The sequence below is a fragment of the Aptenodytes patagonicus genome, chromosome 1 (genome assembly GCF_965638725.1).
Source record: "Aptenodytes patagonicus chromosome 1, bAptPat1.pri.cur, whole genome shotgun sequence".
NCBI classification, from domain to species: Eukaryota; Metazoa; Chordata; class Aves; order Sphenisciformes; family Spheniscidae; genus Aptenodytes; species Aptenodytes patagonicus.
The window spans coordinates 215,715,650-215,740,188 of NC_134949.1; the positions used below are offsets into that span (position 1 = coordinate 215,715,650).

The following is a 24,539-nucleotide window of genomic DNA, read 5'->3' on the forward strand; positions in this document are numbered from 1 at the left end:
AGTCTGCACATGTTCCCTGTTCGGAGAGTTTCTCTCTCCCTGACCTCACTTTCTCCACAGCCAGAAATTCCACCTCAGGACTTGCCAAGGAGACAATGCAGCATTCCTCTGCTGGGCCACAAAGCAAGTGTGAAATGTTCTGTTTTAATCATTTACAGAACAAAAGGAACACAACAGTCACCGTCTGATTCATATCTGCTGAAAACCAGCAGCCAAAGCTGTGGGAGAGGAGAGACAGATGAAGAAAGGAAAGGAAGAGGAGGTGTGGGTTTGGTTTGTTTTTTTTCTTCTGGTTAGTCACTGTGGACCTAAGGAAAGACAAGAAGGGCCACGCTGGATTATACCAAAGTTTAAGAGCCCCTGGTGTCCTCTCTCTGACATGGCCTCTGGTAGATGACTGCAGAGAAAATACAAGGGACAGTACAAGTACAAATGCTGTTTCCTCTAGTACATGATCCCGTTTCCCTTCCTGACCCAGAGGTTGTAGCTGCATCATCAGGTTTGAAAGCCCTTCATAGACCTTTCTTCCATGATGTTTTCTAATCACTTTTTGAGCCCATTCATACTTTTGGCACCCTGGACATCCTGTGGCAGCGAGTTGCACAATGGAATTGTGTGCTGTGTGAAGACATACTTCCTTTGCGTTGTTTTAAACCTTTCCGTATTTCACAGAATCACAGAGTGGCTGAGGTTGGAAGGAACCTCTGGAGGTCATCTGGTCCAACCGCCCTGCTCAAGCAGGGCCACCTAGAGCCAGTTGCCCAGGCCCATGTCCAGACAGCTTTTGAATATCTCCAAGGATGGAGATTCCACAACCTCCCTGGGCAACCTGTGCCAGTGCTCAGTGACCCTCACTGTAAAAAAAGTGTTTCCTGATGCTCAGAGGGAACCTCTTGTGTTTCAGCTTGTGCCCACTGCCTCTGGTCCTGTCCCTGGGCACCACTGAAAAGAGCCTGTTTCTGTCCTCTTTGCATCTTCCCTTCAGGTATTTATATACATTGATAAGATCCCCCAGAGCCTTCTCTTCTCCAGGTTGATGAGACCCAGCTCTCTCAGCCTTTCCTCACAGGAGAGATGCTCCAGTCCCTTCATCATCCTTGTGGCCCTTCGCTGGACTATCTCCGGTATGTTCGTGTCTCTCTTGCACTTATTTCCTTCTATGCCATTCATAATTCTTGTACTTCTACCGTATCCTCCTTCAAGCATCTCTTTTCCACGTCATCAAGTTGTAGCTTACTCAGTGTCTGCTTTTGTAGAAGCTGCTCTGTCCCTCGGTCACCTTTGCCTCCCTTGCCTGGTACTTCTTCAGGGAACATCAGAAATGTGCTCACTGCTCAAGGTACAGGTGAGCCATGCACTGACTTACACAGCAGCAGACCACAGGGAGATTTCCAAAGGTTGGGCATAGCAAGCACAGCACCAGTCTTTAAGATGAGGAGAGAAAGAAGAGTTAGGAAGTGATTTCCCAGTCATTGTTAATTCCATCCTTGGAAGCACCAGAATGACCAAAGGCTTTGCAAACATGTAGAAAAGGAGTAATAGCCAGCACAGATTCAGCAAGAACAGAGCTGGTCAGACTCATCTAATCTTCTGTGATGAGGTAATAAACCTTATAGATGAGGGAGGAGGTGCAGATGCCGTATATGTTGCCGTATAAGTAAGCCTTGTGATACTGTGTCGTATGGCATCACTATAAGCAAGAGAGGGACACCTGGACTAGGAGAAAGTATGAATAGATGGCTGCATCACTGGTCAAAACCCTTCTTGCAGGTTAGTTACTCATGACATGAGGCAACGCAAAAAGCCTCTCATAAAACTGATACTGATCAGCATTTCCATGAATGACTCAAAATCCAAGCATGGCTTTTTACGTTTGCAGTTGACAGCAGGCTGGGACAAGTAGCACGGAAGCTGGACGCAGGACTAGAGGTCAAGGCAGACTTGACGAGCAGGTAAAAAAGGATGTGATCCAGTGATCCTCCGTTGGGATCCTCCTCCAGCCCCTGCACAGAGGACAAGAAACTCTCAGTCTGACCCGTGGAAGGGCTTTTCCCTGCTTATGCCTGCCTTTGGCAGCACAATGCGTAATTGGCTTAAATTACAGAAATTTAGTTAGACACCAAGAAAACCCTTAGAGTGCAGTGAAGCACTGGGGTGGATCGCCTAGGAAGGCTGCTAGGACAGGTTGGTTGTCCATGTGGGGTGATGGGTGAACTGGAGGTGCTAGTCCTGCCTTCAGGCAGAAGAGAGGTGTAGCTGACCTCTTGAAGTCCCGCTCAGACCTGCTTTTCTGTGATTTTTATGGTGATGATGCTTTGTTACAATATTGATGTTTTGTCTCAGGATGTTGTTATTATAATGCTGCTTTATTCTCTGCTCCTCTACTAATAACTCCTGCTGTTCAGGTGGCTGATTTGACCAGGGCTGAGTATTTTTGACCTGGTATTCTCAGGCCCCACTTACACGATCACTTCAACACAGCATAAAACTGAGCTGCTACTGGGATGATCTTGTCCTTTCCCCCTCCAACATGTGCTTGCTCTTACCCCCTCGCTTGCCTGGCACCGCAGACCACGCAGCTGTGCATGACTCAGGACAGGAGACTGATCCAGCTGAAAACTCACCAGCGGGGAGGGAGGCAAGAGGAGAGATCAGTTTTCCATTACTTGTTCTGCTATCTCACATCCTTTGTCTGTCTTGTCTACCTTGGATGGAGCAATCACGTCTTGTGCTGTGTTTGGAAAGCAGAGTGGAAATGTAAGGTGATACAAGCCCTGGTTTGAATAATCTTTTCCAGACTGAGGGATGTCTAATACTGCTGTGCAGAGGAAAGCGGTGTCCGAGCAGCTCCTGCTGCCCCTCAGCTGGGAATGGGGCTGTGCGGAAGCCCTGGGAGATGCCAACCACCACCTCAGGAGGCAATGGATCATACTGGATGGCACAGACTATTTCCCCATTAACACGAGGAGGATGCCAGGAAGCCGGTTGTCCCGTGTTACAGCCCTGATCCCTGCCTCTCCAGGGCCCTGCCCCTTGACCACGGGTCACCACGAGCCTCACTGTGCACATCTAAATCATCTGTCTAGCTGCTAATGCACTTCTTTGCTACTCAGCTAAAACCAACCAAATCTTGTTATTTGGGAGAGGGAGCTTGTTCTTTGTCACTGAATACATTTGCTAAGACTTGGAGGGTTTGCCACGGTTAGGAGAAATGGGCATGTGTCACTGAGGGAAGGCACCGGTCAAGGGATAAGATGGGGAAGATCAAGAAGAAAAGGAGCTGGTGGAAGCTGTGTCACTGAAAATGCATTTTAAAGTTACTTGACTTGTTTTAACAGCAATCGGGTAATGAATGAGGCTGCCAAGGGAAGGCTCTTGGCTTTATTCCCATTCCCTGTTAGACACTCCTCTGGGTGAACGCATGTCAGAGCAGTCTCTATCCTGACACCAAGTGGAGAGAGCTCACAAGGACTCCTTTAAGATCAAGTGTATGAGACTGCCAGTGAGGACAGCTGCCGGCCCAGCCACCCCTTCAAGCACCAGCGAGGCATCATACAGTTTATTTTTGTATTTACAGGAATTTTTTCAAGATCCTGGCTCTTAGCAGCAGAGGTTTACAGGAGAGATAGTTACACATGATAAAAATCACCATTCTGCGCTCCTGCAGTTTTTACCCTCCTACCCCAAGTTTCCACTAGTGCCGCATGTGGTGAGCAGCCCAGTGGGTGCATGCGGAGAATCCTTACTGGTGACAAGGTGAGTTTTCAGAGCAGCGGGGAAGTCGCAGAGTCACAGACTGGTTGAGGTTGGCAGGGACCTCTGGAGGTCATCTGGTCCAAGCCCTCTGCTCAAGCAGGACTGCCTAGAGCTGGTCGCCCAGAACCGTGTCCAGACAGCTTTTGAATATCTCCAAGGATGGAGAATTCATTGCCCTGAAAATGAAGAGGAGGGTGCCTTTTCCTTGGGAGGAAGGGCCGGTGCTCGGTCGTATAGGTGATGGGCATTGCAGCGTGTGGGGGCGGTCCCACCATGCTGCCGAAGAGCAAGGAAAGGTGCACAGACCCGAGCCTCACGTCTCTCCCAACATATCTAATTTGCACTTTCCCACATGCTCCATCTCCAGCCTTCCCCCATTTTCTCAGGAGGGGTTGGGGGCTTGATTTCCCCCTTCCTTGCACATCAGACCTCCTGCAGAAGTTTCCCAGCGTGCAGCTCAGGTCCTCACCCCCACCTTACCTTGAGCACCTAACTCCTCCTGAGCAACACATCTTTTTTGACCTTGGCCCTGGAATGAAGGGGAGATCACTGCCAGATAGGGCTCCCCCATGGATTCAGCCTCCGAAGCCTTCAGCTTCCCATGCCCATTTGAGGTTATATTCTCCCTGGGTGTCTTACTCTTCATTCTCTCTTTACACACCTCTACTTCTGCCTCCCGGGGAGGGGGGAAAACCCTCATTGAGTTGCAAGGCACCAGAAAGTCACAGAAGCTCCAGTGCCAGCCGTGGGCTAAACCTCAAACCCCCAGCCAAGAAGCAGCAGCATGTGAGAGTGCTCTGCACCAGAAAAGTGACAGCTTCTCTCCCAGGGAAGAAAAATCTGCATCAAACACAGAAAGGTCCTAAAAACATCTGGCATCGAGCTGTGCCATCCCTCTGATGGATGGCATTCAAAAGCAACACAGAAAGGAGGCACTGGTGATGATGAATTTATGCAGTGGAAAGCATTCAATGGCTGCCCTGTGTTTTAAGTCATCCCCTAATTACTTTACATAGGAAAAAAGGAAGAGGAAATGTATCACACACGGACTTACCCAGCTGATCCAGAGCAAAGAGGGCTGGGGCACCTTCGGAGAGCTCATTGTCTGAGGGAAGAAGAACAAATGCTTGGAAAGGTCAGCTGGAGAGGGAAGCGTGGAGAGCTGGGGTGACAATGCTGTTTTAATCGCACTGCAGATAAGCCCCTGCTCAACTTGCTTCCAGTTCACCCCTGACAGTCTTTATATGTGTGTTTCTTTTAATTCAGCTGTTACTGAAAAACCTTGGAGGCAGCTCAAGATGGAGACTTGGCAGGATGAACCCTTATACCCCTCCAGCATTGCCAAAGAGCAAAAGCTCTGCTGCCCTGTCTCTGCCCATGCTGGGATCCCCTGGCCGTGCTCCCCATTTTGGCCATGCCATGGCTCTCTGCTCCCTTTCCCCGTCTCACCCGGGTCTCAGGGTACGGCCAGGAGCATCCTGCCTGCAGCAAAGCTTTCCTGCGTGCTACAGTGTCCTCCAACAATGGCAGCTGGGGTAGGTTTAACCAGTGGGAGCAGGAAAATGCTCCGGCTGGAATTTTTCAGAGGCTGAGCAAACCCTTGAGTCATCTGATAATAATATTGCTGTAACTCAGTGCCTGTGGCAGGTTAGACCATGAGCTCTGGAAACTCCTGAGCCAGTGGCATCTCTCACTGAAAGCTCGTGGGAGATTATTTTGGATCCCAAGCCCAATCCCACCATGAGCCCACCCATCCTCGCCTGCTCCGCGCTGCAGACCACAGCGCACAGGGATCCCTCACTGCCAGAAGGACCTGCAGCCACACAGGAGCATGTGGCCAAGTGTTAAATGCCATTTGTGCCTTGGAGTTGGTGGGGATTTCTTTATTTTCAAACATTTCTTTCAATGTCAAAATACTGCTAAATTGCAGAGACTCAATGCAATTTAAAAAAAAAAAATAAATAAATTTGCAGAGAGTAGTTTTTTTCCTGTTGGTTTTTGGGTTTTTTTTTCCTTTCAGATCCATGACATTTGTTCAATGTTCATGGGTTAGACTAAAAAACCTTTCGGTCTGGAATCTGTGGACTGCTCCTAGGGTGTTCAAGGAGAATGTATAAGAAGGGCAGGTGCATGACACCATATAGTAATCCATACTTGTGACATTTCTAAGAGATCTTGCCCCCCACTATAAAATGCTGTTATGCCCATCAGTTAGAAAAAGCTGTGAGCCACTAGTTTAGGATAGCAACAGGCTGCATATAAAACAAAAGGCCAATGTATAACCACATTTAACTATTTGGGATTTTTATAAACTCCTGATGGCAGTGACTCTGCCCTCCTCTGCATTACAGACCCAAGCACAGTGGGATCCCAAACCCAACAGTATAACCCAACCTATAAACGGTAACACAGACCATGCACATGGCGAAGATTTTAGAAAAATGACAGAAGCAGAGATTGTTCTAATGGGCAAAAAGGATGGACTGCAGCAAGCATCCCTGTGCTAGTCCCGTGGAGCCACCCTGGGCCGGGTACCTGTGGAAGCAGCAGATGTGCTATCATAAGGGTGCCACCCAGTGGTGCTTGGCTGGGGAGATTGAACCCAAGGCTGCTGGGTTCAAAAGCATAAACTTCCTTATCTAATTTAACTCTCATGGAAAAGGAGGCAATGCTGCATCTTGGACTGTCCCCTTCCCCAGGCATCTGGGCTATCAGTGGGAAGCCAAGGGAAACAGATGGAGATAAGCAAAGCATTTTACCAAAGCAAAATGTTTCTGTTCCCAAGGTGCTGTCATCTGGAAGGCTGTGGGTTTATTTTGGTTTTAGTCCGGGGCACAGTGTGTCCCAGCCAAAGAAGGGGCTTTGCCCAAGGAGGGGCAGCTTGTGCTGGCCCGGGGGATGGGGACCTCCGGTGATGAAGATGAGCTGGGGCTGAGCAGGGAGCACATGTGGCTGCTTCTGCCAGATGTTTGAGCAGGGATTAAAAAGCAAATTACAGCAGCTGGAAATTAGGTAGAGATGAATCGATAGTTCTACTGGCTATTTCGCATTGCATCTGCCCTGAGTGCTTTCCTGAGATTGGCAATTTCTGGAGAGTGATGGACCCTAGCCTTGGGCTGGGAGGTCTTGTGTCATGCTAAGGTGGGCTGAAACCTTGAATGGTCCTGCACAGGGAGCCCCAGCCAGGGCAGCCCTTGGCCCTCCTGTCACTGCTGGGACAGCGTATCTCCCTGGAGCCATCCTAAATTGTCCCATGCAAATATGATTGAAGAAAGAAAGGGGTATTTTACTGGCTCTCCTCCTCACTCCTCCCTGACCACTGCCATCTGCAGAGTCCTGCTTGTGGAGCGTGAGGGTGGTCACATCTAGCACAAGTGGCATATTAACTTGCCAAAAGGTGGGTGTTGGGGTTTTTTTTTGGCAAAAGGCCACTCCAGAGAAGGAAGACAAGCCACAAATCGAGTGCCTGTGTCAGTGTGCCAGCTCCTGGCAAGATACTGCAGTTTGGGTCAGACCTTTCCCACCTTCATACCGAGTATTGCCTTGCTTTGGACATAGCCCAGCAAAACCCCTGGGACCACTGCAAGCACAGTGAAGGGCGGCAGCACATCAGAAAGGCTCCCAGCATATTCACTGGGTGGATTAAAAACCAGCAATCATGTCCTACCTCCTTTCACACTGGCAAAGGGATGGATCCCACCATGAGACAACCAGTTGGTTTCATCCAGCTTCCAGTTTTCACCAGGGTCCATCTCTGATCTGCAGCATCAAAGATCTGCTCGCAATGCCTCCTGCCGCTCTCTCTGGGAAATAACCAGAAGATACTCTGAGTGCCTGTCGTGGTCCACACCATGGCCAGCTGCTGAGAAGCTTCCCTCAGCAGAGGAAAATGTCTTGTAAATATTTCAGGAAAAAAAAGGAAAAGAAAAAAATCACATGGCTCACAGGGGACTATTGGACCAAGGAGCGGCTGACTCTGCCAAGCCTTGACTTATCACGTCGACAAGTCTCCCTGCTGTGTCAAAACGCCACCAATGCTTGGACCTCTTCCATTTTCTGTTGTCAGTCTGACCAATGCTGAGAAATTCCTAATCCCTTACAATATTTGCAGGGATGGGGTTTTATTTCTGAGCAGGGTGATGTGCCACAAGGGTGTCCATCGGGGATGAGTGTCTCAGTTCCACATGCCCAGCCTGACTGCACCCCAGGGTCCCAGCTGACGAGGGGAGTGGGCAGGGGTGTTGGCCCTTGCTCCCACATCCCAGCCCCGCCATGGACAGGAGTTACAGGCTGGGAGTTATCAGTTACACATTACAAGCCGATGCTACCACTGGCCGCTTGGTTCTCGCAGCTGCCCAAGCCCTGGAGCAGTGGCTATGAGCCACTGGGGAAGGATGGAGATTATTGAACAGTTAAAGCTGGAGCTCCTAATCCCAAAAACTCCCTTTCTGGTGTAGACACTGAATTATTTTCCTGTCTATCGGCCATTCGGTACTACCTACAGGTTTGCTGCACCTGGGAGTCCATGGGAATATGTGGAGGCATTTTCCCTCCCTGACCCCTTGGACCTGTGCATCCCCGGTGGGGTAAGCACACAGGGGCATTTCATCCATTCCTAAATTTTCAGGATTACACGGATTTGGGAGGGAATAAAGTCCTTCCAGCATCAACAACCTCTAATTTATCAAGGAAGCACACACCAGTGTTGGGATGCAACAAAAAGTTACTGCAGAGCTTTTTTGCCTCTGCGGGAAGATGCTGAAGTGGGGGTGACAACAGGGACTTTCCCTAACATTGTGTGAGCCAAACCTGGACCCCAAATGCCACCAATGGAGCTGGTTTCACGGCGAGGTGAGTCCCCTGGTACCCACCACAATGGAAGCTGTGCATCTCTACTCAGCCCCTGATTTTCATCATCATCATTTGTAGGAATTTGTTGTAATTTAATGCTGTCAGGGTGCTCCTGGGAGGGACGGGCAGGTAGTAATGGAGGGACACCATCACAGCAGCACCATTTCCTTAGGAAACCTGGCAAAGAAAGAGGTGGATGGGCCCTGTCCCTATGGGGAAGCGAAGCATAACCGAGCCACACCATTGCATTTCCCAAGCACTGGCGTACCCCAGCCACCATCCCATCAGGGGGAGATGCCAGAGCTGGGCGGTCTGTGGGGAGGGGCAGCAGCCCCACATCGGCTATCGCCCCAGTGGCTCCAGTCCTGAGCCCTTGCCCCAGCGCGCTGCTGGGTCTCACCAGGGTGAGCCAGCCAGACCTGCGAGAGGTCATTTCACCCAGTCTCTTGCTCAACACCTTAATTCAGTAGAATTAAATACTTGTGCATATGCGTTTGCTGAGCAGCAAACAGGACCGGTCACTGCCGCATGCAGGTGGAGCTTGACTGGGGTTTTTTGATGTAGCAAATTCACCCAAAGGGCAATTAATAGGTACTGAGACACTGGGTGAATTTGGGTTCAATATGTAATGAGTTTTAGCTGAAAGAGAAGAAAAAAAGTTCTGAGAAAAGCTGCAAGGCTCCATTTTGACGTTTCTAAAATGAAACATTTTTTGTTGTTCTTTCAAATGATGTTTTTAGTTTGAAAGTGACCTAGTTTGCTTTTTCTTTTCTCTTCTTTTTTTAAGTTATGAAAAGCACTAAATAATCTCAAACCAGAATGTCTCATGTAATGCTTATGAAAAGAAATCAAAGAAGAAAAGAAACATTCTCCTTTAGGGGGTGACCCAAAACAAAAAGTATTTTCAACTTTTCTGTTCAGCCACTGAAATGAAAAACCTATTATTTGTACAACTCCACTACTGAAAGGCATCTCGTCAATGTGTACTGCTGGCAATTTATTCTTTCCACCTGCCAAGGGAGAGGTTTGTCTGCAAGTTCAATAAAAGTATGAGAGAAAGAACGAAAGGGCAATTTATCAACATAACGTAGAAGATAAAATGGATTTTCCATATTCACTCGTTTCTCTGAAAGAAGAAAAACGCAAACCTCCAGACCTCAGCTCTTTGTCCACTGTCCCCTTCTGTTCAGAATCGTATAGACATGAAATCGTATGGACACGAAATCGTATAGACACGAGTCCTGAGCTCCCATCACACAGAAGATTAATTGCAAATATAAAACTTCTGACTTTACTGATGCATAAGGTCCAACCAATACTAGAGAAAGCAAAAGCCAAAATTTATTTGGGACAATAATACTGGCAATGAGAAACACCTAAAAGATCATAAACCTCAGTCATTGCTGTAGCTTTAGGGCATCCATCCCTTCCCTTCACAGCAGAGCTTGGTGCCAGCAGAAGCTGGTGGTGTCAGGTCCTTGGGGCCAGCATCACAGGATCAGGTATGGGTTTATGGTCCCTGTCTCACCACAGAGCATCCGTCGTGCCCACCTTCCGCTGCGGCCACCCAGCAGGATGGGATGGGAGGGAAAGGGATGGGTACGAACACGGACCAGGGCCCACTAGCTGCATTAGCGTTCATGCAATACACTTCTCACTAAAATGCAAAGCTGAAGAAAGAGGCATTGCTGCTCAGCCTGGTGTCTCGCAAGGGCTGGGATTTATGCTCCAGCTGCTTGAAGCGCTCAGCCTTGTTGCAGTCAATAGTCAACACCTATTACCTCCATCTTTTAAGAAGAAGACAAATCAAATGTCATATTTTCCAAAGTGCCTGCACTCAGATCCTATGTTCAGTCTTCATTTAGGGCAGGGGGAGTTCATTTTACACACCTACAGCTTCCACCAGTCCTCTAAGAAAAAACAAGAAAAGACTTGACTCACATTCCTGCTATATGTCATATCCTGATACAATATAAAAAAATAATAGGGGCTGAATTAATTAAGACCCCTTTCACTTCACAGCTTTCACTATACCTCAATAGCACCCACACAGATCACAAGCCACTGTCCATTTTCAGCCTAACCAGCAAATCTCTTCCGAACTGCAGAATAAAATAGCTTAATATTGGAATGACCATTTCAGCAATATTTTACAACCCCTCTAATCTGTAAGAAGTGGCTGTCGGAGGACAAGCCCCAGTTAAGCTCCTCTTCTGGAGCATTTCCAGTTTAAGACAATCTGCCAGGCAGCCTCTCTGGGCACCCAGCAGCTGCACAGGGATTTTTTTTTTTTAGTACCGTAAACTGCAGAATTCACATGGCCAGAACAGCAGGAAAATAAAAGTTAATGACCTGAGACTAACCCAGACAGACAAGAGATTAAAGCGTCAAACCCTAAATGCTCCAGCACACAGGGGCTTGATCTGGAGGACAGGAAGAAGCCAGCAACATTTGCCCAAACACTGCCCTCAAAATTGCCTCTATCCACATGGCTCACCAAAACCAGGCGCTGCTAAGCAGAGATGCAGACGCTGTATGAAGGATCTCCCATTTCTCTGAGCTATTGTATCTCCTTACATACGGTTCAACTTCAGAGCTCTAGCTGCATCCACCTGCTTGACTGGGGGTAAAAATCACTGGCATCTTCCAGAAGATGCAGACTCAGCTACTTCTTCTCTCCTCCATTAGGAATGAAGGAGGGCACAGTTTCGTGAGATGCTCAGTCAAATCTGACCTGGGCATTGCTAGGGCTGGTGACCACCTAGGGCTGGTGACCACCTAGGGCTGGTGATAACCACACACCACCTTGCTTGTCCGACCCCCAGAGCAGCATACAGGAGCCCTTTGCACTTAATGATTTGTTTGTTTAGATAAACAACCTTTCAAACTCCTTGTAGCACCTAAGAAGAGCTCACATGTGAACTGTTCTGAGCAGGATCTGGCCCAGGGGAGTCGGGCAGCATGGGGTGCACACAGCTGGTTCCTGGGCAGCAGAGCAGCCCCAAGACACACCATCACAGGGCTTGGTGATCAGGCCAGGGTGGGTGACTGCAGAGCCACCACCAGCATGTCGCAGCCTGGTGTAAAGGGGAAGTGAGCATCAGCAGGGACTGGGGCAAGAGAAAGGGCTACACAACAGCTGAAGTGGCCACCAGCCATGGGAGGTCTGGTAGATGGGGCAGGAGGGAGGACACTGAGGAGAGTGGGGTTGGGTATCAGTTTGGCGTGGGAGGGTGGGACAGAGGAGAGAAATCTCTGTTTTGCTCATGTTGCAAACCCTGCAATGGGGGCCGGGCATTGCTAGTGTGTTTTCCAGCAAGAGAGGGCATCGACCCTAACCTGTGCCTCCGAGCAATTTGTGGGGTCTGGGATGGACGTTCACGACACCAAAGGGATGAAGTGGCAGCCAAGGCAGGACTGAGGCTGAGGCAAGAAGCAGGGACTGAAGAAGGGAGCTTGATCCAGCTGGAGAAGAGGGAGAGAGCTCGGGCAGACTGCGGGAGAAGGTCTCGGGCAGCAGTCTTGCAGCAACCACACATGGGATTAAATGCTACAAAACAGATCCCTTTCCCTGGGATGTTTCCCAGCACCCTGCAAAAATACTGGGATAGCGACACAGCCTTCCTCTTGTCAGGCATGGGCTGGAAATGTCCAGCCCCATGCTCACCAAAATGATATATACATCCTTACCGTGCCTGTTCCAGCCCAGTGCTCACCAAAATGGTATATACATCCTGATGGTGCCTACACGGTAACCCAGATTCTTCCCACTCCCAATGAGTCCAGAGAAGTTAAAGCATCCCCTGACCCTCAGTTTTGCTCGGAGCAAAACTTTTATGTGTCAAAAAGGCCACATATGCCAAATGTGGGAGCAGTGCCGAGGTGAATTCACATCACTTGGGCAAGCAGCCGCTGCTCTTGGGCAGGTATCGCCGCCTTGCGAAGGCGTCGCCTTTCTGCACTCGCCTCTCCACAGCTATTCACCTGCCCAAGGGCAACGCGAGCAGAAATGAGAAGGTCTGACTGAGCCTTACGGAGCTGAGCAGGGCAGGATCAGGCCTTGGAGGGGGACATCACAAACCTGTGTAACTGGGAGCATGATGGCCACAGCGAAGGGCACAAGGTGGTAAACTGCTTCCCCGTACCGCAGAGCTCAGCCTGACGGCTGCCTTTAATTACCCACTGCTGTTCTTTACTGCCTTGGATATGCTCTCCCTTAATTAGTCCAAAAGGTGACTAATGAGCTATTTGTTAATGCCATCATTCAAAAAGCTCTATTTGTAGCTGGTCTGAAAGAGTTTTTTTTAAAAGCGGTGAGTTTCAGCCAACTGGCACAGAGCATGATCACAAGTTAATTACATGATCTCATGGCAGTTATCTCAAACTAATACATCATTAATCTGATCTTACAACAGCTAAAGGAGAAGCCCAGAGCCAAGAAGCACTTGAAGGCTCCACAGCCCCCAGGACAGGAGCCCTTTTTATAAAAGCTGTGGGTTTACACACAGCAGGCACATGTCAGGACAAGCTGCAAGTTGTATCGGTCCCCTCGCCCTGATGATCAAAAACATTCAGGAACCAGGAAACACAGGATGTCCTCCAAAGGGAGCCTTCCCAAAAGCACAGCCACTGTCCCCCTGCCTCAGTTCAGGGCTGCAAGGATGGCCAGAGCGGTAAGGGGCTTGGGGGCAGGCTCCCAGCATTGCTCAGGGACCCCAAGGCATTTCTGATAAGCCCTCTGTATGACGAAGCCCTTTTGGAGGACGTGTCCCAGTCTGGTCTCAGGGGAGATGTTGGCAGGTGGGTAGTTTCAGGTCACCCGCACTGATGGAGACAAGTGCTAGAAGCTCCTCTATATCCTCTATATCCCTTTGGGTATAAAGATAGGAGGCAAATCAATAAATACATCCCTATTTACATGTCATGATTTCATTTGAATAGCTCATCCCTAGCTAGGGACACACATCTACACAGATACTCAGGAACCAGAACAAAAGCTTGAAAAGCTTTGAAAATACTAGCTTCAATTTCAGCCAAGCTCTTACTCTCACTCCTGAGCAAGGGTGCCCCCCAAAACAGTCTTGAAGGAGCTCAAAACCTGTCCCAGCCATCCCGCAGGTACTGCAGGATGCCAGGAGCCACGTCGTAGCACTTCAGGACCACCGCTCTGATGACAAGGTACAGGCGATGCTGGGTGCGCATGTCAACCCAGATTTGGGGTGGTTTTAAGATCTGTAAGGTTCTCCAAGTTACCATGTGGAATAAAATTTCTCTTTCTTACTTCTCTGGTTTTCTTCCAAAATCAGCAAATGGAATTGCAACTCCACGATTCAAATGTTAAAGCACTCGAAGCAAAGCCTGTGTCTCCCTTTGTCTTTTGCAGAGCTGTCTGTGCTAAACTAGTAATACCAAACACCACCGCACCTCATTTCTGCCAGTTATCTTCACAGGCAATTAGCTGCCAGGTTATTTTAGCCATAACAATCACTTATCTATTCAAGAGAGGATAATTTCTCTGTGCTGTTCCCGTGACCTCTCAGAAAGCACATGACTGCCTTTTCTTTGCATTCATAGTAGGAAATGTTCCCGTTCCAGCCTCAGTTTGGACAAGATCTTTCAAAAACCGGTAAAATAGAAATGGTAAATCTTACCTGACAAAACACCTGTGATTTCTCTGGCGACAAAAAGCATCCGTGCCTCAGTGCTGCAAGACCAAAGCTTTCTTGGGGAGACTTTTGTCCTCCGTTGGGTAAGGGCTCCACGAAAACTATGCAGCCATTGCCTGGACTTGCTTTGGTTTGGGTAGGTAAGTCACGGGAATTCAGCTGCTCTTGTGTGTTCAAAGAGCTTCAAAATGCTCTAGACCACCTATCGGCATTATGGTTTCCGCAAGTATGTGAGGTATGTGTTTGTATTCCTGAGTCATATAATTATCTTTGGGAAAGTAACCTGCGGAAGCACAGCAGAGGTAAAAAAAAAACAATTGGCCATGTAAATCCCTCGACAGTTGGCAGTAGCCCTGCAAGATCACCTCAAACAGAGGCTTTGTTAAATCATATGTCCCAAACATCAAAGCTAATGGAGATGCTGGGCTGTCCACCTTTGTTCCTGCCTTCCTCGGTAGTTTGCAGCAGCATGTGCGGGGAGTGGCGAGGAGAAGGAGCAGCACGGTCTTGAAAGCAGCCACAGTGCTGGAAGAGCTGATCTGAAGTTTGGTGGGTTGCACAGGTTACGGCATGGGCTCTGGCCAGGAGGAAAGGTGAAATAGTCCCTGATGACTGCTGTAAATGGAGGCTGAGTCATCGGTGATACGGGCTGAGAAAATGATGTGATGCGGCAGTGTGTGTCTGGGCTAGTTACATCTTGATAAGGGTGGCGGGTGTCTTCCTGGGTTTTCCGTTGAGTCAGAAGCACCTGGGGAAAGGTGACACCAGGAAAGGGATTTCTGCCATGATCAAATGCCACCTCAGGCAGTCTCAGAAGAGGAATAGATACCATGAGAGAATGGGATACCACATAGGTGAGCTTCCCAGAGAAGCCCCTTCTGCCAAGCCTAAGGGAGGAGAGAAGGCTGAGAATGAAGAGCAAACAGTGTAGGGGGCCTTGATTACACCATCTTCTCACAAGGAAGAATATGGGCTTACCATGGAGCAAATGGCTCCAGCTGATGTTCACACCCTACAATGTTTTGTCAGAGTTGCCAGTTTTCCCAGATGACTTACAACAAGGACATCTCAGAAGTGAAGCTCCAATTTGTGCATGACAGCAGCAAGCTCACTTGAGCGTAGGCAGTCCACGCACCTGAGGCAGATGTGAACGGATCTTGCTTTTTGCTCCATCTCCCAAAAGACCAGCTCCATCCATCATCTCTCTTGACAGCTTACGGTACTCAGGAGGTGATTTCAAAATTATGAGCTCAGCTGTGAAGGACTTCCAGCCAGCAGGTTAGACAGAAACCCTTATACCTGGGAGGGAAACAGCTCCCATTCCCAGAACCAGGAGGGCTTCAAGCACCGATATGCACTGAATGACAAAGAGAAATGTGCTGTGCAGCCTTTGAGCCAACTCTGACAGGTGGCCTTTGCTCCTTCCAGCTGGGGCTCGGTTTTATCACCCCATCCCGGCTTTGGCCAGCATTGCCTAATGCCTCCGACAGTACCTGGCTGTGCTCGGCACCTTCATGGGGCGTGAGCAGGTTGGGGTACTGACAGGCATGAAGTGGGTTGCGGGATGCCTGTGCATTTAGGAAGCCAGCGGGTCCAGGAGCAGCAGACATCAGCCGGGAAGCAAAGACCCTCAAAGACCCTGCATTCCCACACCTCCTCCAGAGGAATGTCTCAGCTCTGACCACAAAGGAAAAAGCATCCAAGCTCTTACCAAGAAGCGTTTTGGGGACTGCCAGCACGGTACCAACTGGTGCCAGCTGCGGAGGCAGCTGATGTGTGGGGCCATGAAAGATTCAGGCTGTGCCACCGCCTGTGTGCAGGTGAGGAGCTGAGAGGAGTCCTGGCTGTGCTGGGATGTCCCAAGGCCATCCTCACATCCAGGCTCACCCACCACAGCTGCAAAGCAGCAGGAGCAGCCCTGGCAGTGTCGAAGCTCTCCCACCAAGCCCCTGGGGTGCTGGTGCCCCAGGACACACCCCGAGGATGGGGTTGCACCAAGGCTTAGACTCTGTAATGGGAGACACTTGGAGAAACCACTCCACTTGGACAGAAGTCAACCAATGGATGTATGTGCAATGGAAGCTTTGGATTAAGTTTGTTTTTTCAAAAAAAATCTTACATAGCAGGCTTGTAATTACAGCAACACCAAGTCCTGATGGCTTTTCCAGGCTTGCTTACATGGGCCACGCTCTTACCCTCCTCCTGGCGTGTCCGTGCAGGGCTGTGGTTGCCCTGCTGAGGCACAGGCTTCTTCGCTCCTGCACAAACATCCTGGGGAGCCAAAACCGCCTTCAGAAAGGTGAGCAGTCGGCGCCGCATAATTCACGGCGCTCCACGGCTCTTGCACTGTGAGTCATGAGCTCCCCGGCAGATTTACAGCTGGCAGCACTGACCTGCCTTGCAGACAAATGGAGCGGACGGTTGCAGCCCAAGCCAAGCTCCAGGGTGAGACGGGGTGAGGCGGCGACGATCAGTCATTGCACAGCATTGCATCTGCCACAGAAGGGTTTACCCACAAAGGGGGTGTCTCTCCTCTCTTCCCACCCTGTGCCGGGGACACAGGGTGGTGCTGGATGTCACCAGCCTCCTGGCCCTTCTCCAGCCACATTGCCTGAGCCTTGCACCCGGGCACCCATGGCAAAACTCCCGTCTCTCACAGCTTGTCCTGCTCACCAGTTCTTCTGAACTGGTGGGGGAAAGGTCTCCACACTGGGGCCTGTCTTCTGCTAAACATCTGCCCAGCTGCAAGCACTGCACTCCCCCAAAAGAGCAGGGCAAATGGAGACAGAGGGTCACACCAGGCAACGGGATGAGAAAGGCCATCCCACTGTGGCTGGCAAATTCTGTCTGAAAACAGACACTTTTTCCTAGGAAAGCCTTTCTGGGCACCACCTTGCAGCGCAGCTCAGGGATGAGGTTGGGTGGGAGCTTGTCTGTGTCCCGAACACTGGTGGGGTGCTGCACTGCTGCCTCTTGAGTAGCAGCGGAGCCTCGTGGCTGAGGGCTGGTTTGTCCCTCATCCCCATGCCCTGGGCACTGCCTCGCACACATCATGGTCTCTCACTCAGTAACACTGCTGGGTTACCTGCACTGAGTGAGGGAGAGGAGGGGAGGGTGGCTGGTGGGAGGAAGGAGATAAGTCCTGGGCCAGCCGCAGGCAGCGGGGAGTCTCAGGTTACTTGTGGGGCAGGCAGAGATGGGCAGCAGCTCTTGGGTTACTCAGCAGTGGGAAAGTCAGAGCAGAGCTCTGTCTCCCCAAGACCCGGACGGACACCACAGCCATAATCATAATAATTTTCTCCCTAGTGAAGGACAAGAGCAGGCTGAGGAAGCTTCTTTGCTCAAAAACCTAAGTACATCATTCAATGCAATTGAGGCTCAGGCAGGATCTCTGCTGGCAGATGGGAAACACTTCAGCTTTTTTTTTAAGCTGCAGTATTTTTCAGAGGACTGAGTTAGACATATTTACAGCGCTCTCTTCAGAGGAAGCTGCTTTTGGGGATGTAATTCTGTGCTAAGCAAAATTAGAGCTCTGAAGGGAAAAATAAAGAGGGAATCCAACTGCCATCTCATCGAATGGCTTCCCTGGGATCAGACAAGAGCAGAAAAGGGGTTGGTAAGGGGGTGGTGGTGTTGGCGATTGTGTGAGGAGTTACATGGCAAAACCAGACCTCAGTGGCCCATGTAAAGGATGCCTTATCCTTCCTTCCTTATCTGGCTGCATATAGGGGATATGGCATCCCATACCTGGTCTGGCTTCTAATCCATCCTCCTTTGGTTCAGGGTTAACCCAGCACCTTTGATCCCTGCGGCTCACCCACACACAGCTCTGATCTCCCCGAGTCCCGTATTTCACCATCTGAGGGTGAGCCTGTACTCACTCCCAGCTCAGCCGGCACCCAGCGTGCCTCTGCCTGGGCTGCAGGAGCGGGGCTGCTGGGCATCCCAGCCCCAGTTCCATCAGTGAAAGACACTGGCACTCGGGAGGTGCTGGTGTGGAGCCTCCAGGTCCCGGCCAACCACCTACCTGGCCTTGTGGCATGCATGTTGGACAGATGCACAGACGGATGCTCGTTGATGGTTTCACATGGGTGGAAGAGAGAAGACTCAAGTCTTGCTTGGGTAGGCTGGGCTATTGTCATGGTTTAACCGCAGCCAGCAACTAAGCACCACACAGCTGCTCGCTCACTCCTCCCCCCCCCGCCCTGGTGGGATGGGGGAGAGAATCAGAAGAGTAAAAGTGAGAAAACTTGTGGGTTGAGATAAAGACAGTTTAACAGGTAAAGCAAAAGCCACATACGCAAGCAAAGCAAAACAAGGAATTCATTCACTCCTTCCCATCGGCAGGCAGGTGTTCAGCCATCTCCAGGAAAGCAGGGCTCCATCACGCGTAATGGTTACTTGGGAAGACAAACGCCATCACTCCGAACATCCCCCCTTTCCTTCTTCTTCCCCCAGCTTTATATGCTGAGCATGACGTCATATGGTGTGGAATATCCTTTTGGTCTGTTGGGGTCAGCTGTCCCAGCTGTGTCCCCTCCCAATTTCTTGTGCCCCCCCAGCCTACTCGCTGGTGGGGTGGTGTCAGAAGCAGAAAAGACCTTGACTGTGTGTAAGCACTGCTCAGCAGTAACTAAAACATCCCTGTGTTATCAACACTGTTTTCAGCACAAATCAAAACCTAGCCTGATACTAGCTACTATAAAGAAAATTAACTCTATCCCAGCCAAAACCAGCACAGATATTTACAGAGCAGACCAAGTGGGACCTTGAGATGACAGTAAGCCACAAGCTTGCTTGTGTCTACCGCAGCAGCGTAGTGTGAGTGAAAGTCCTGCTGTGGTGGTGGGGAGAAGAGAAATAAATCTCCCTCCTCCTTTCTCTAAGAGAAATAAGTCTCCTTACCCCTGAGAGTCCAGTGCCAATTTATGAGGGTATGATCTCTGCCACCAGGGTCAGTCATGGCACAGACACCTAATGTCTTGCCACTGGGGTCAAAGAAATGCATCCATCAGCCACTTTCTCCTGATTTTGTCCTGGCTGCCTGCTCTTCCCTATGAACTGTGCAGTGAGGTGCTGCGGTCACCTCCTGCCCCGCATCCTCTGCAGGTCCCTCCTCTAATTGCAGGAGGACCTGGATGCATTCAGGTCTCAGCCCCGCCTGATGCAGGGTCCCCTCTGCCCGCTGGCATGGGAGGAGCCAGGGTGCCTCACTGGGCATGAGGATGGCACAATTATAAGCCCCCACCACTAATTACGCTGAGCAAGGGCTTGGCCACCAGTCTCAGACATGGCACGGTAGGAGGTGAGTCCCTGTCACCAAGCCCCAGCCACACTCTCTTCAGTTCTTGTGAAAAACTAGAGAAGACCTTGGTTTTGCTCCACATTAGAACAAAACAAAAAGGTGAAACTTCTAAGTATCTCATAAAAGAGAAATGCCGTTTTTCAGCCAGGTTTACTTGCTGCTTAAGAAAACAAAACTTTCTCCACCATAAAAATATCAGCATTGCAGCGGCATTTGTTCCAGCTGAAATGTGAAGCACACCAGCTCCTCTTCTCCTTTCACATTACTGCTTGAGTATTCTTTAGACTTGCGTTTTGTAGCAATAAGGGGCTTTTGATTTGTGCATGTTATTTGAACTCTCAGCAAGGAACCAAAGTAACAATTATCCACCCCGTGGTCTGGTGATTCATGGGAGACTCTGACGAACACAGCGATGCCGGTAACCGGTATGAGTTATCGGTGAGAAACAACCATAAAGGAAGTCTGCTAAGGTCAATTTTGGAAGAACAGCGTCTAACAGGATGTGTCCAACTGCATCCTGGAGACTGAGACACTGGGTGATTTAATCATCCCTTGAGGTAATATACAGACAATTATTACTTTCACACAGAAAAAATTCATTCACATTACTGAAAAATTCATCAGCAATCCAATGTCGGTGGGAAGCACTTCTCAAATGGAAACAGCTCCAGGTGTGGGGCAAAGAGAGACCTCCTCAGGTCAGCAATGTTCTCCCTGTTGACTTCAACAGATGGTGGACCAGACCCCCCAGTTGCAACAAAGTGAGTGTATGGGGGTAGCTCTATCTTTTTGCTGTATGATACATAATAACTGCCCTACATTTCTTAATAGCCAAGAAGACACCTCCTTTAACACCAACATGTTTGTGATGCTGCCAACAAACTAAACAACTTTCCTGTGGCTTTACCAGGCTGCTCACCGTAACGGTCAATCCTACCCACTTTGGTCACTGTGATTCTCTAATCAGAGACAACTTGGACATGAACTCTTTTCAGAGGTTTTGTGGTTTTTTTCCTACCACTCATAAATGAAGGATAAGCTTTAAATTCTATTAAATGCATTAAATTTTGCCTGAGTCCCTCTCCCCCAAAGAAAACAACTGCTCTCAAGCCTTTTTCTGTTCTTTCTGCAACCCACACACAGGAAGTGTGCCCGGGGGGTCTGAGCAAATTGGAGGCACCTTCTTCCAGGGCATGGAGCAATCCCATGGCTCTTCCCCAACAGATGGTGTGACAGAGGCTGCCCTTTCCCTTTTCCCTCCTCCTTCCTCCCAGTAACCACGTACCCCAAGCTCGCCATCACTACAGCTCAAAGAAACCCACTGGTGCTCCTTGATTCCTTCCATATCTCAGTTCCTTTCCTCCCCACTGAGCAGGCAGGGTCCTCTGCAAAGCCGCCTTCTGCCCTCCTATGGGGACAGTGAACCACATTGGATATACAGCTTGGGTTACCTAAAAAGCCAAGAATTAGGCTTTTTCTCCAAGATTTTTTCAGGAAGGATGAAACATTGCGTATGTGCCCTGGATGGGAAGTGAAGGAGACCAAATCTATCTCTTTCCCCCCATGAACAAGCTATAACAGCTAATTTTTGGCTGTCTGCGGCTTGGGCTGTGCCGGTGGGGTTTCCACTGCTGTTTTTTTCCCAGGCACTGGAGCCCGCACGCTGGCCTCCACGGTTTTCCAAAGGGCTGTCATTTGTGTCAGCAGTGGCCAGGACACACTGAGGCCCCAGAGCTGCTCCCTGTCCAGGGAAGAGCCGACATTGCACTCAAGGGGGTCAGCAGCAGCTCCCACGGCCCCTGCGCCCGCCCTGCTGCCTCCCAGTTGCCAGGGAAATTGATATTTCCCTGGAAAATAGCAATTAATCCTTTTTTTCCCCTCCTTTGGGGAATGTACCACTTTCAACAAAACTTCTGCCAGGAAAAGTTTCTTAGGCTGGAATTTTTAGTCCATGTGTGGAAAAGCCACCTGGGAGGTGCCAGCAGCTAGTGGTTAGGGCAGAGCGATGGTGGGACCTCAGATGGCCTGTTTCAAATGCGGATCTCAGACCTGAGCGTCCCACACCCTTAACCCTTTGCTTACGATCTCGGGCTCTAACTCCTTTCCCAACAAAATCAATAAATCAAAAAAATATAAAGATGAGATTTGGTCCTCCTGAGAAGTCGGGTAGAAAGGATAAAGCTAGAAAAGTGCTTCTTCCCAGCCATAGCTCAGGCTGGTTTACTCCCAGGGAATGTTCTCCACGCATTTCCCATGATGTCTGCATGTCCTGAGCCAAGATTGCACCATCCACGCTGCGGCTGCTCTCTGCCACTTGGCTCTGGGAGATGAGAAGGGCTAAAGGTTTCAGTGGGTGTGTAACAGCCTGCAGCCAGACAGAAAGGCGGAGGTGATGGTTGTCCTGTGCTAACTCGGCTCAAGCCTTCTGCCCACCCATGTCCTGCCCCAGCAGCAAAACACCACGCATGGCTGTAACCACTTTTTCCTAATAGCACCAAACGAGTCCATCCTCACAAACGACAATGTCCCAATGAAACACCATCATGTCAAAACTCCCATTCCTCTCAGCTTTTCCTGCTCACCAGTTCTTCTGAACTGGTGGGGGAAAGGTCTCCACACTGGGGCCTGTCTTCTGCTAAACATCTGCCCAGCTGCAAGCACTGCACTCCCCCAAAAGAGCAGGGCAAATGGAGACAGAGGGTCACACCAGGCAACGGGATGAGAAAGGCCATCCCACTGTGGCTGGCAAATTCTGTCTGAAAACAGACACTTTTTCCTAGGAAAGCCTTTCTGGGCACCACCTTGCAGTGCAGCTCAGGGATGAGGTTGGGTGGGAGCTTGTCTGTGTCCCGAACACTGGTGGGGTGCTGCACTGCTGCCTCTCGGGGGCAGGAAGGAAAGGAGGGGGGTGGATGGGAGGCTGGCCGGGGGGGCTGCCACCCTGCCAGCATTTTTGTGAAATGAGCCCTTTGTTTCCCTTGTTTTTCTTTACCGGCACCCAAAGTGGAAACAGTCATCTCCAGCCCCATCCAACATTTTGTTTTGAACAGAACTTTCTCTTCTTTCCTTTGCAGTTTTAATGACAAAAACAACAACAACAACAACAAAAAGTAACATCCATATAAACTGCAGGAGAGTGGGTTTTCTTTCCTCCTCCAATTTGTCAGTTCAGCAGCCAAACCAAACACAGCAGTCCCCACGCCTGCTCTCCGGGCACCGTTGGATCAATAAATAACACCGCTCCGTTTCCAGCTTACCTTGAGAGGTCTCTCCTTACCCTGTTGGCTGTATCCAGCTCTCCTGTGGCGAATTTGCCCAGCCCCGGCATCTCCTTCCCCCCCAGCTCTGGTGCTGCTCCACCTGCACAGCGATGGCTCAGGGGTCTGTGTTATGAAAACGGGCATCAGGCGGCATTGCTTGGGATGGGATTCAGATCTACGTAGTGGTGGAGTTATTCCTGGCTCACGTCGGCGTGTGTGGGCGCAGGACTTGGTGCAGGGAGCTAACATGAGCCTTTGACATCACTGGTTAAATTTAGGGGATTAGCACAGTCCTAAAATGGTCTGGAGGAAAGCTGCTGCCAGGCTGGCAGGAGATAGACAGCACACTGCAAACACCTCCCACCCCAAGCAAAAGGCAGGGGATGGAGTCAGGAGTTTCTGCACCAGCCCCACTGCTACGCCACATCACCCCTTCAAAAATACCCCCCCAGCAAGGTGTGCTGTGGCTTGCTGCAGCACAAAAGCAAACAGCCTCCCTGGGCTTGCCTGTGGCAAGCCCCTCCTGAAATCACACAGCCCCATGGAGCTGCTGCTCCTGCTCCACTGGTCGGGGTGGAAGGCTGCAGGGTGACGGAGGTGCCCCCCACGTGGAGATGATGTGGGAGGGGAGGTGACACCGAGCAGCTCCCAGACCACGGACTCCCCCAAGAGCCTCCTGCAGCCACCATGTCCCCTCTCCAGGGGAGTGTACCTCCAAAGGAAAAGAACGGGAAACAGTCACAAAAGAGGCAGCTCCCCCCAAGAGATGAAGAGGAAACTCCACAATCCAAGGACAGTCTCTGAATCTCAAGTCTGTCTGCCATTTGTAGAGGTGGGTAGAAGCTGTAGGTGTGTAATTGCAATGCAGGTTGGTTTTGGCAACCTCAGTACTTACAGAAGATGGCTTCTACAGTTTACAGTCTCTTTCGTGAAGACTCTATTTTTTTCTCTTGATTCCTTGTTGATTCTTGCAAAGCTCTCTCTATTCCTTGTGTGAAGAACATCCCAGAAAGCCATTGCAGTAATACCCTTGAATTTTCACATACCTTAAGTATGAAGATCGTGGGACACCCACGTTCGACAAGACCAGAAGCAGCATCTCTCTGTTTCTGAGCATACCATCTTGTATGAGCAACTGCCTTGTTTTGCTGCAGTCGTGTGGCACCTGAATAATAGAGGCTGGAGCATTTTGGGTGCAAGGAAAAAGCCATCTGTTTGCTTTCCTGAAGGAATAGCTCTGCAGCCACCAAACAGCCAGTGAAACGGCAGCCATGGGAAGCAGCTAATTCCAAGCCAGACTGTAAGAAACAAGATAACCCTTAATTGCTTTCTCAGTACTTGTCCCTAGCCAGTGCTAATACCAAAAGGCAGTGGAGCAGAGCAGGCTGACAGCACTCAAGTCCAGCCTCTTGTTTCTGACATTAATGATACCTAAGAGTACACTAATGTAATCTGGCTGACAAGTTGTAGAGCTTATTATTAGTATAATGAATTTTTTTTCAGATTTTAATCAAATTTATTGGATATGTGGAAGGGCTTCTGACAGCATTTCCAAATTTCTCTGTCTTGAGGAAAATCATCACCATAGCTTCAGCCTGTGAAGGTCCTCCGTGCCCACGGGATGTGGGAGGCTCATGTTCAGGGTGTTCCTCCTCACAGCAGAGCCCAGATGGGCCCTTATCAGCACTGCACAGGGGAATA

The 24,539-nt window shown here is 49.9% G+C and overlaps 1 protein-coding gene across 6 annotated transcripts in view; it reads right to left on the minus strand.

Moving 5' to 3' along the window:
- Positions 1–23,911, minus strand: part of AMOTL1 (angiomotin like 1) — an 89,526-nt gene extending 65,615 nt beyond the window's left edge. For 2 of the 6 annotated variants that reach the window (XM_076328274.1, XM_076328269.1), the window contains exons 1-3: positions 22,836–23,051; positions 7,424–7,559; positions 4,811–4,861 (exon numbers count right to left, since the gene is read on the minus strand). In XM_076328274.1, the coding sequence (XP_076184389.1) occupies positions 4,811–4,861; positions 7,424–7,508 (136 nt within the window). In that variant the 5' untranslated portion in view covers positions 7,509–7,559; positions 22,836–23,051. Of the gene's footprint in view, positions 1–4,810; positions 4,862–7,423; positions 7,560–8,627; positions 8,785–14,258; positions 15,206–22,835; positions 23,052–23,884 lie in introns of those variants that run through there. The other 4 variants (XM_076328271.1, XM_076328273.1, XM_076328270.1 and 1 more) reach the window with 4 other exon arrangements.
- Positions 23,912–24,539: the final 628 nt, after the last annotated feature.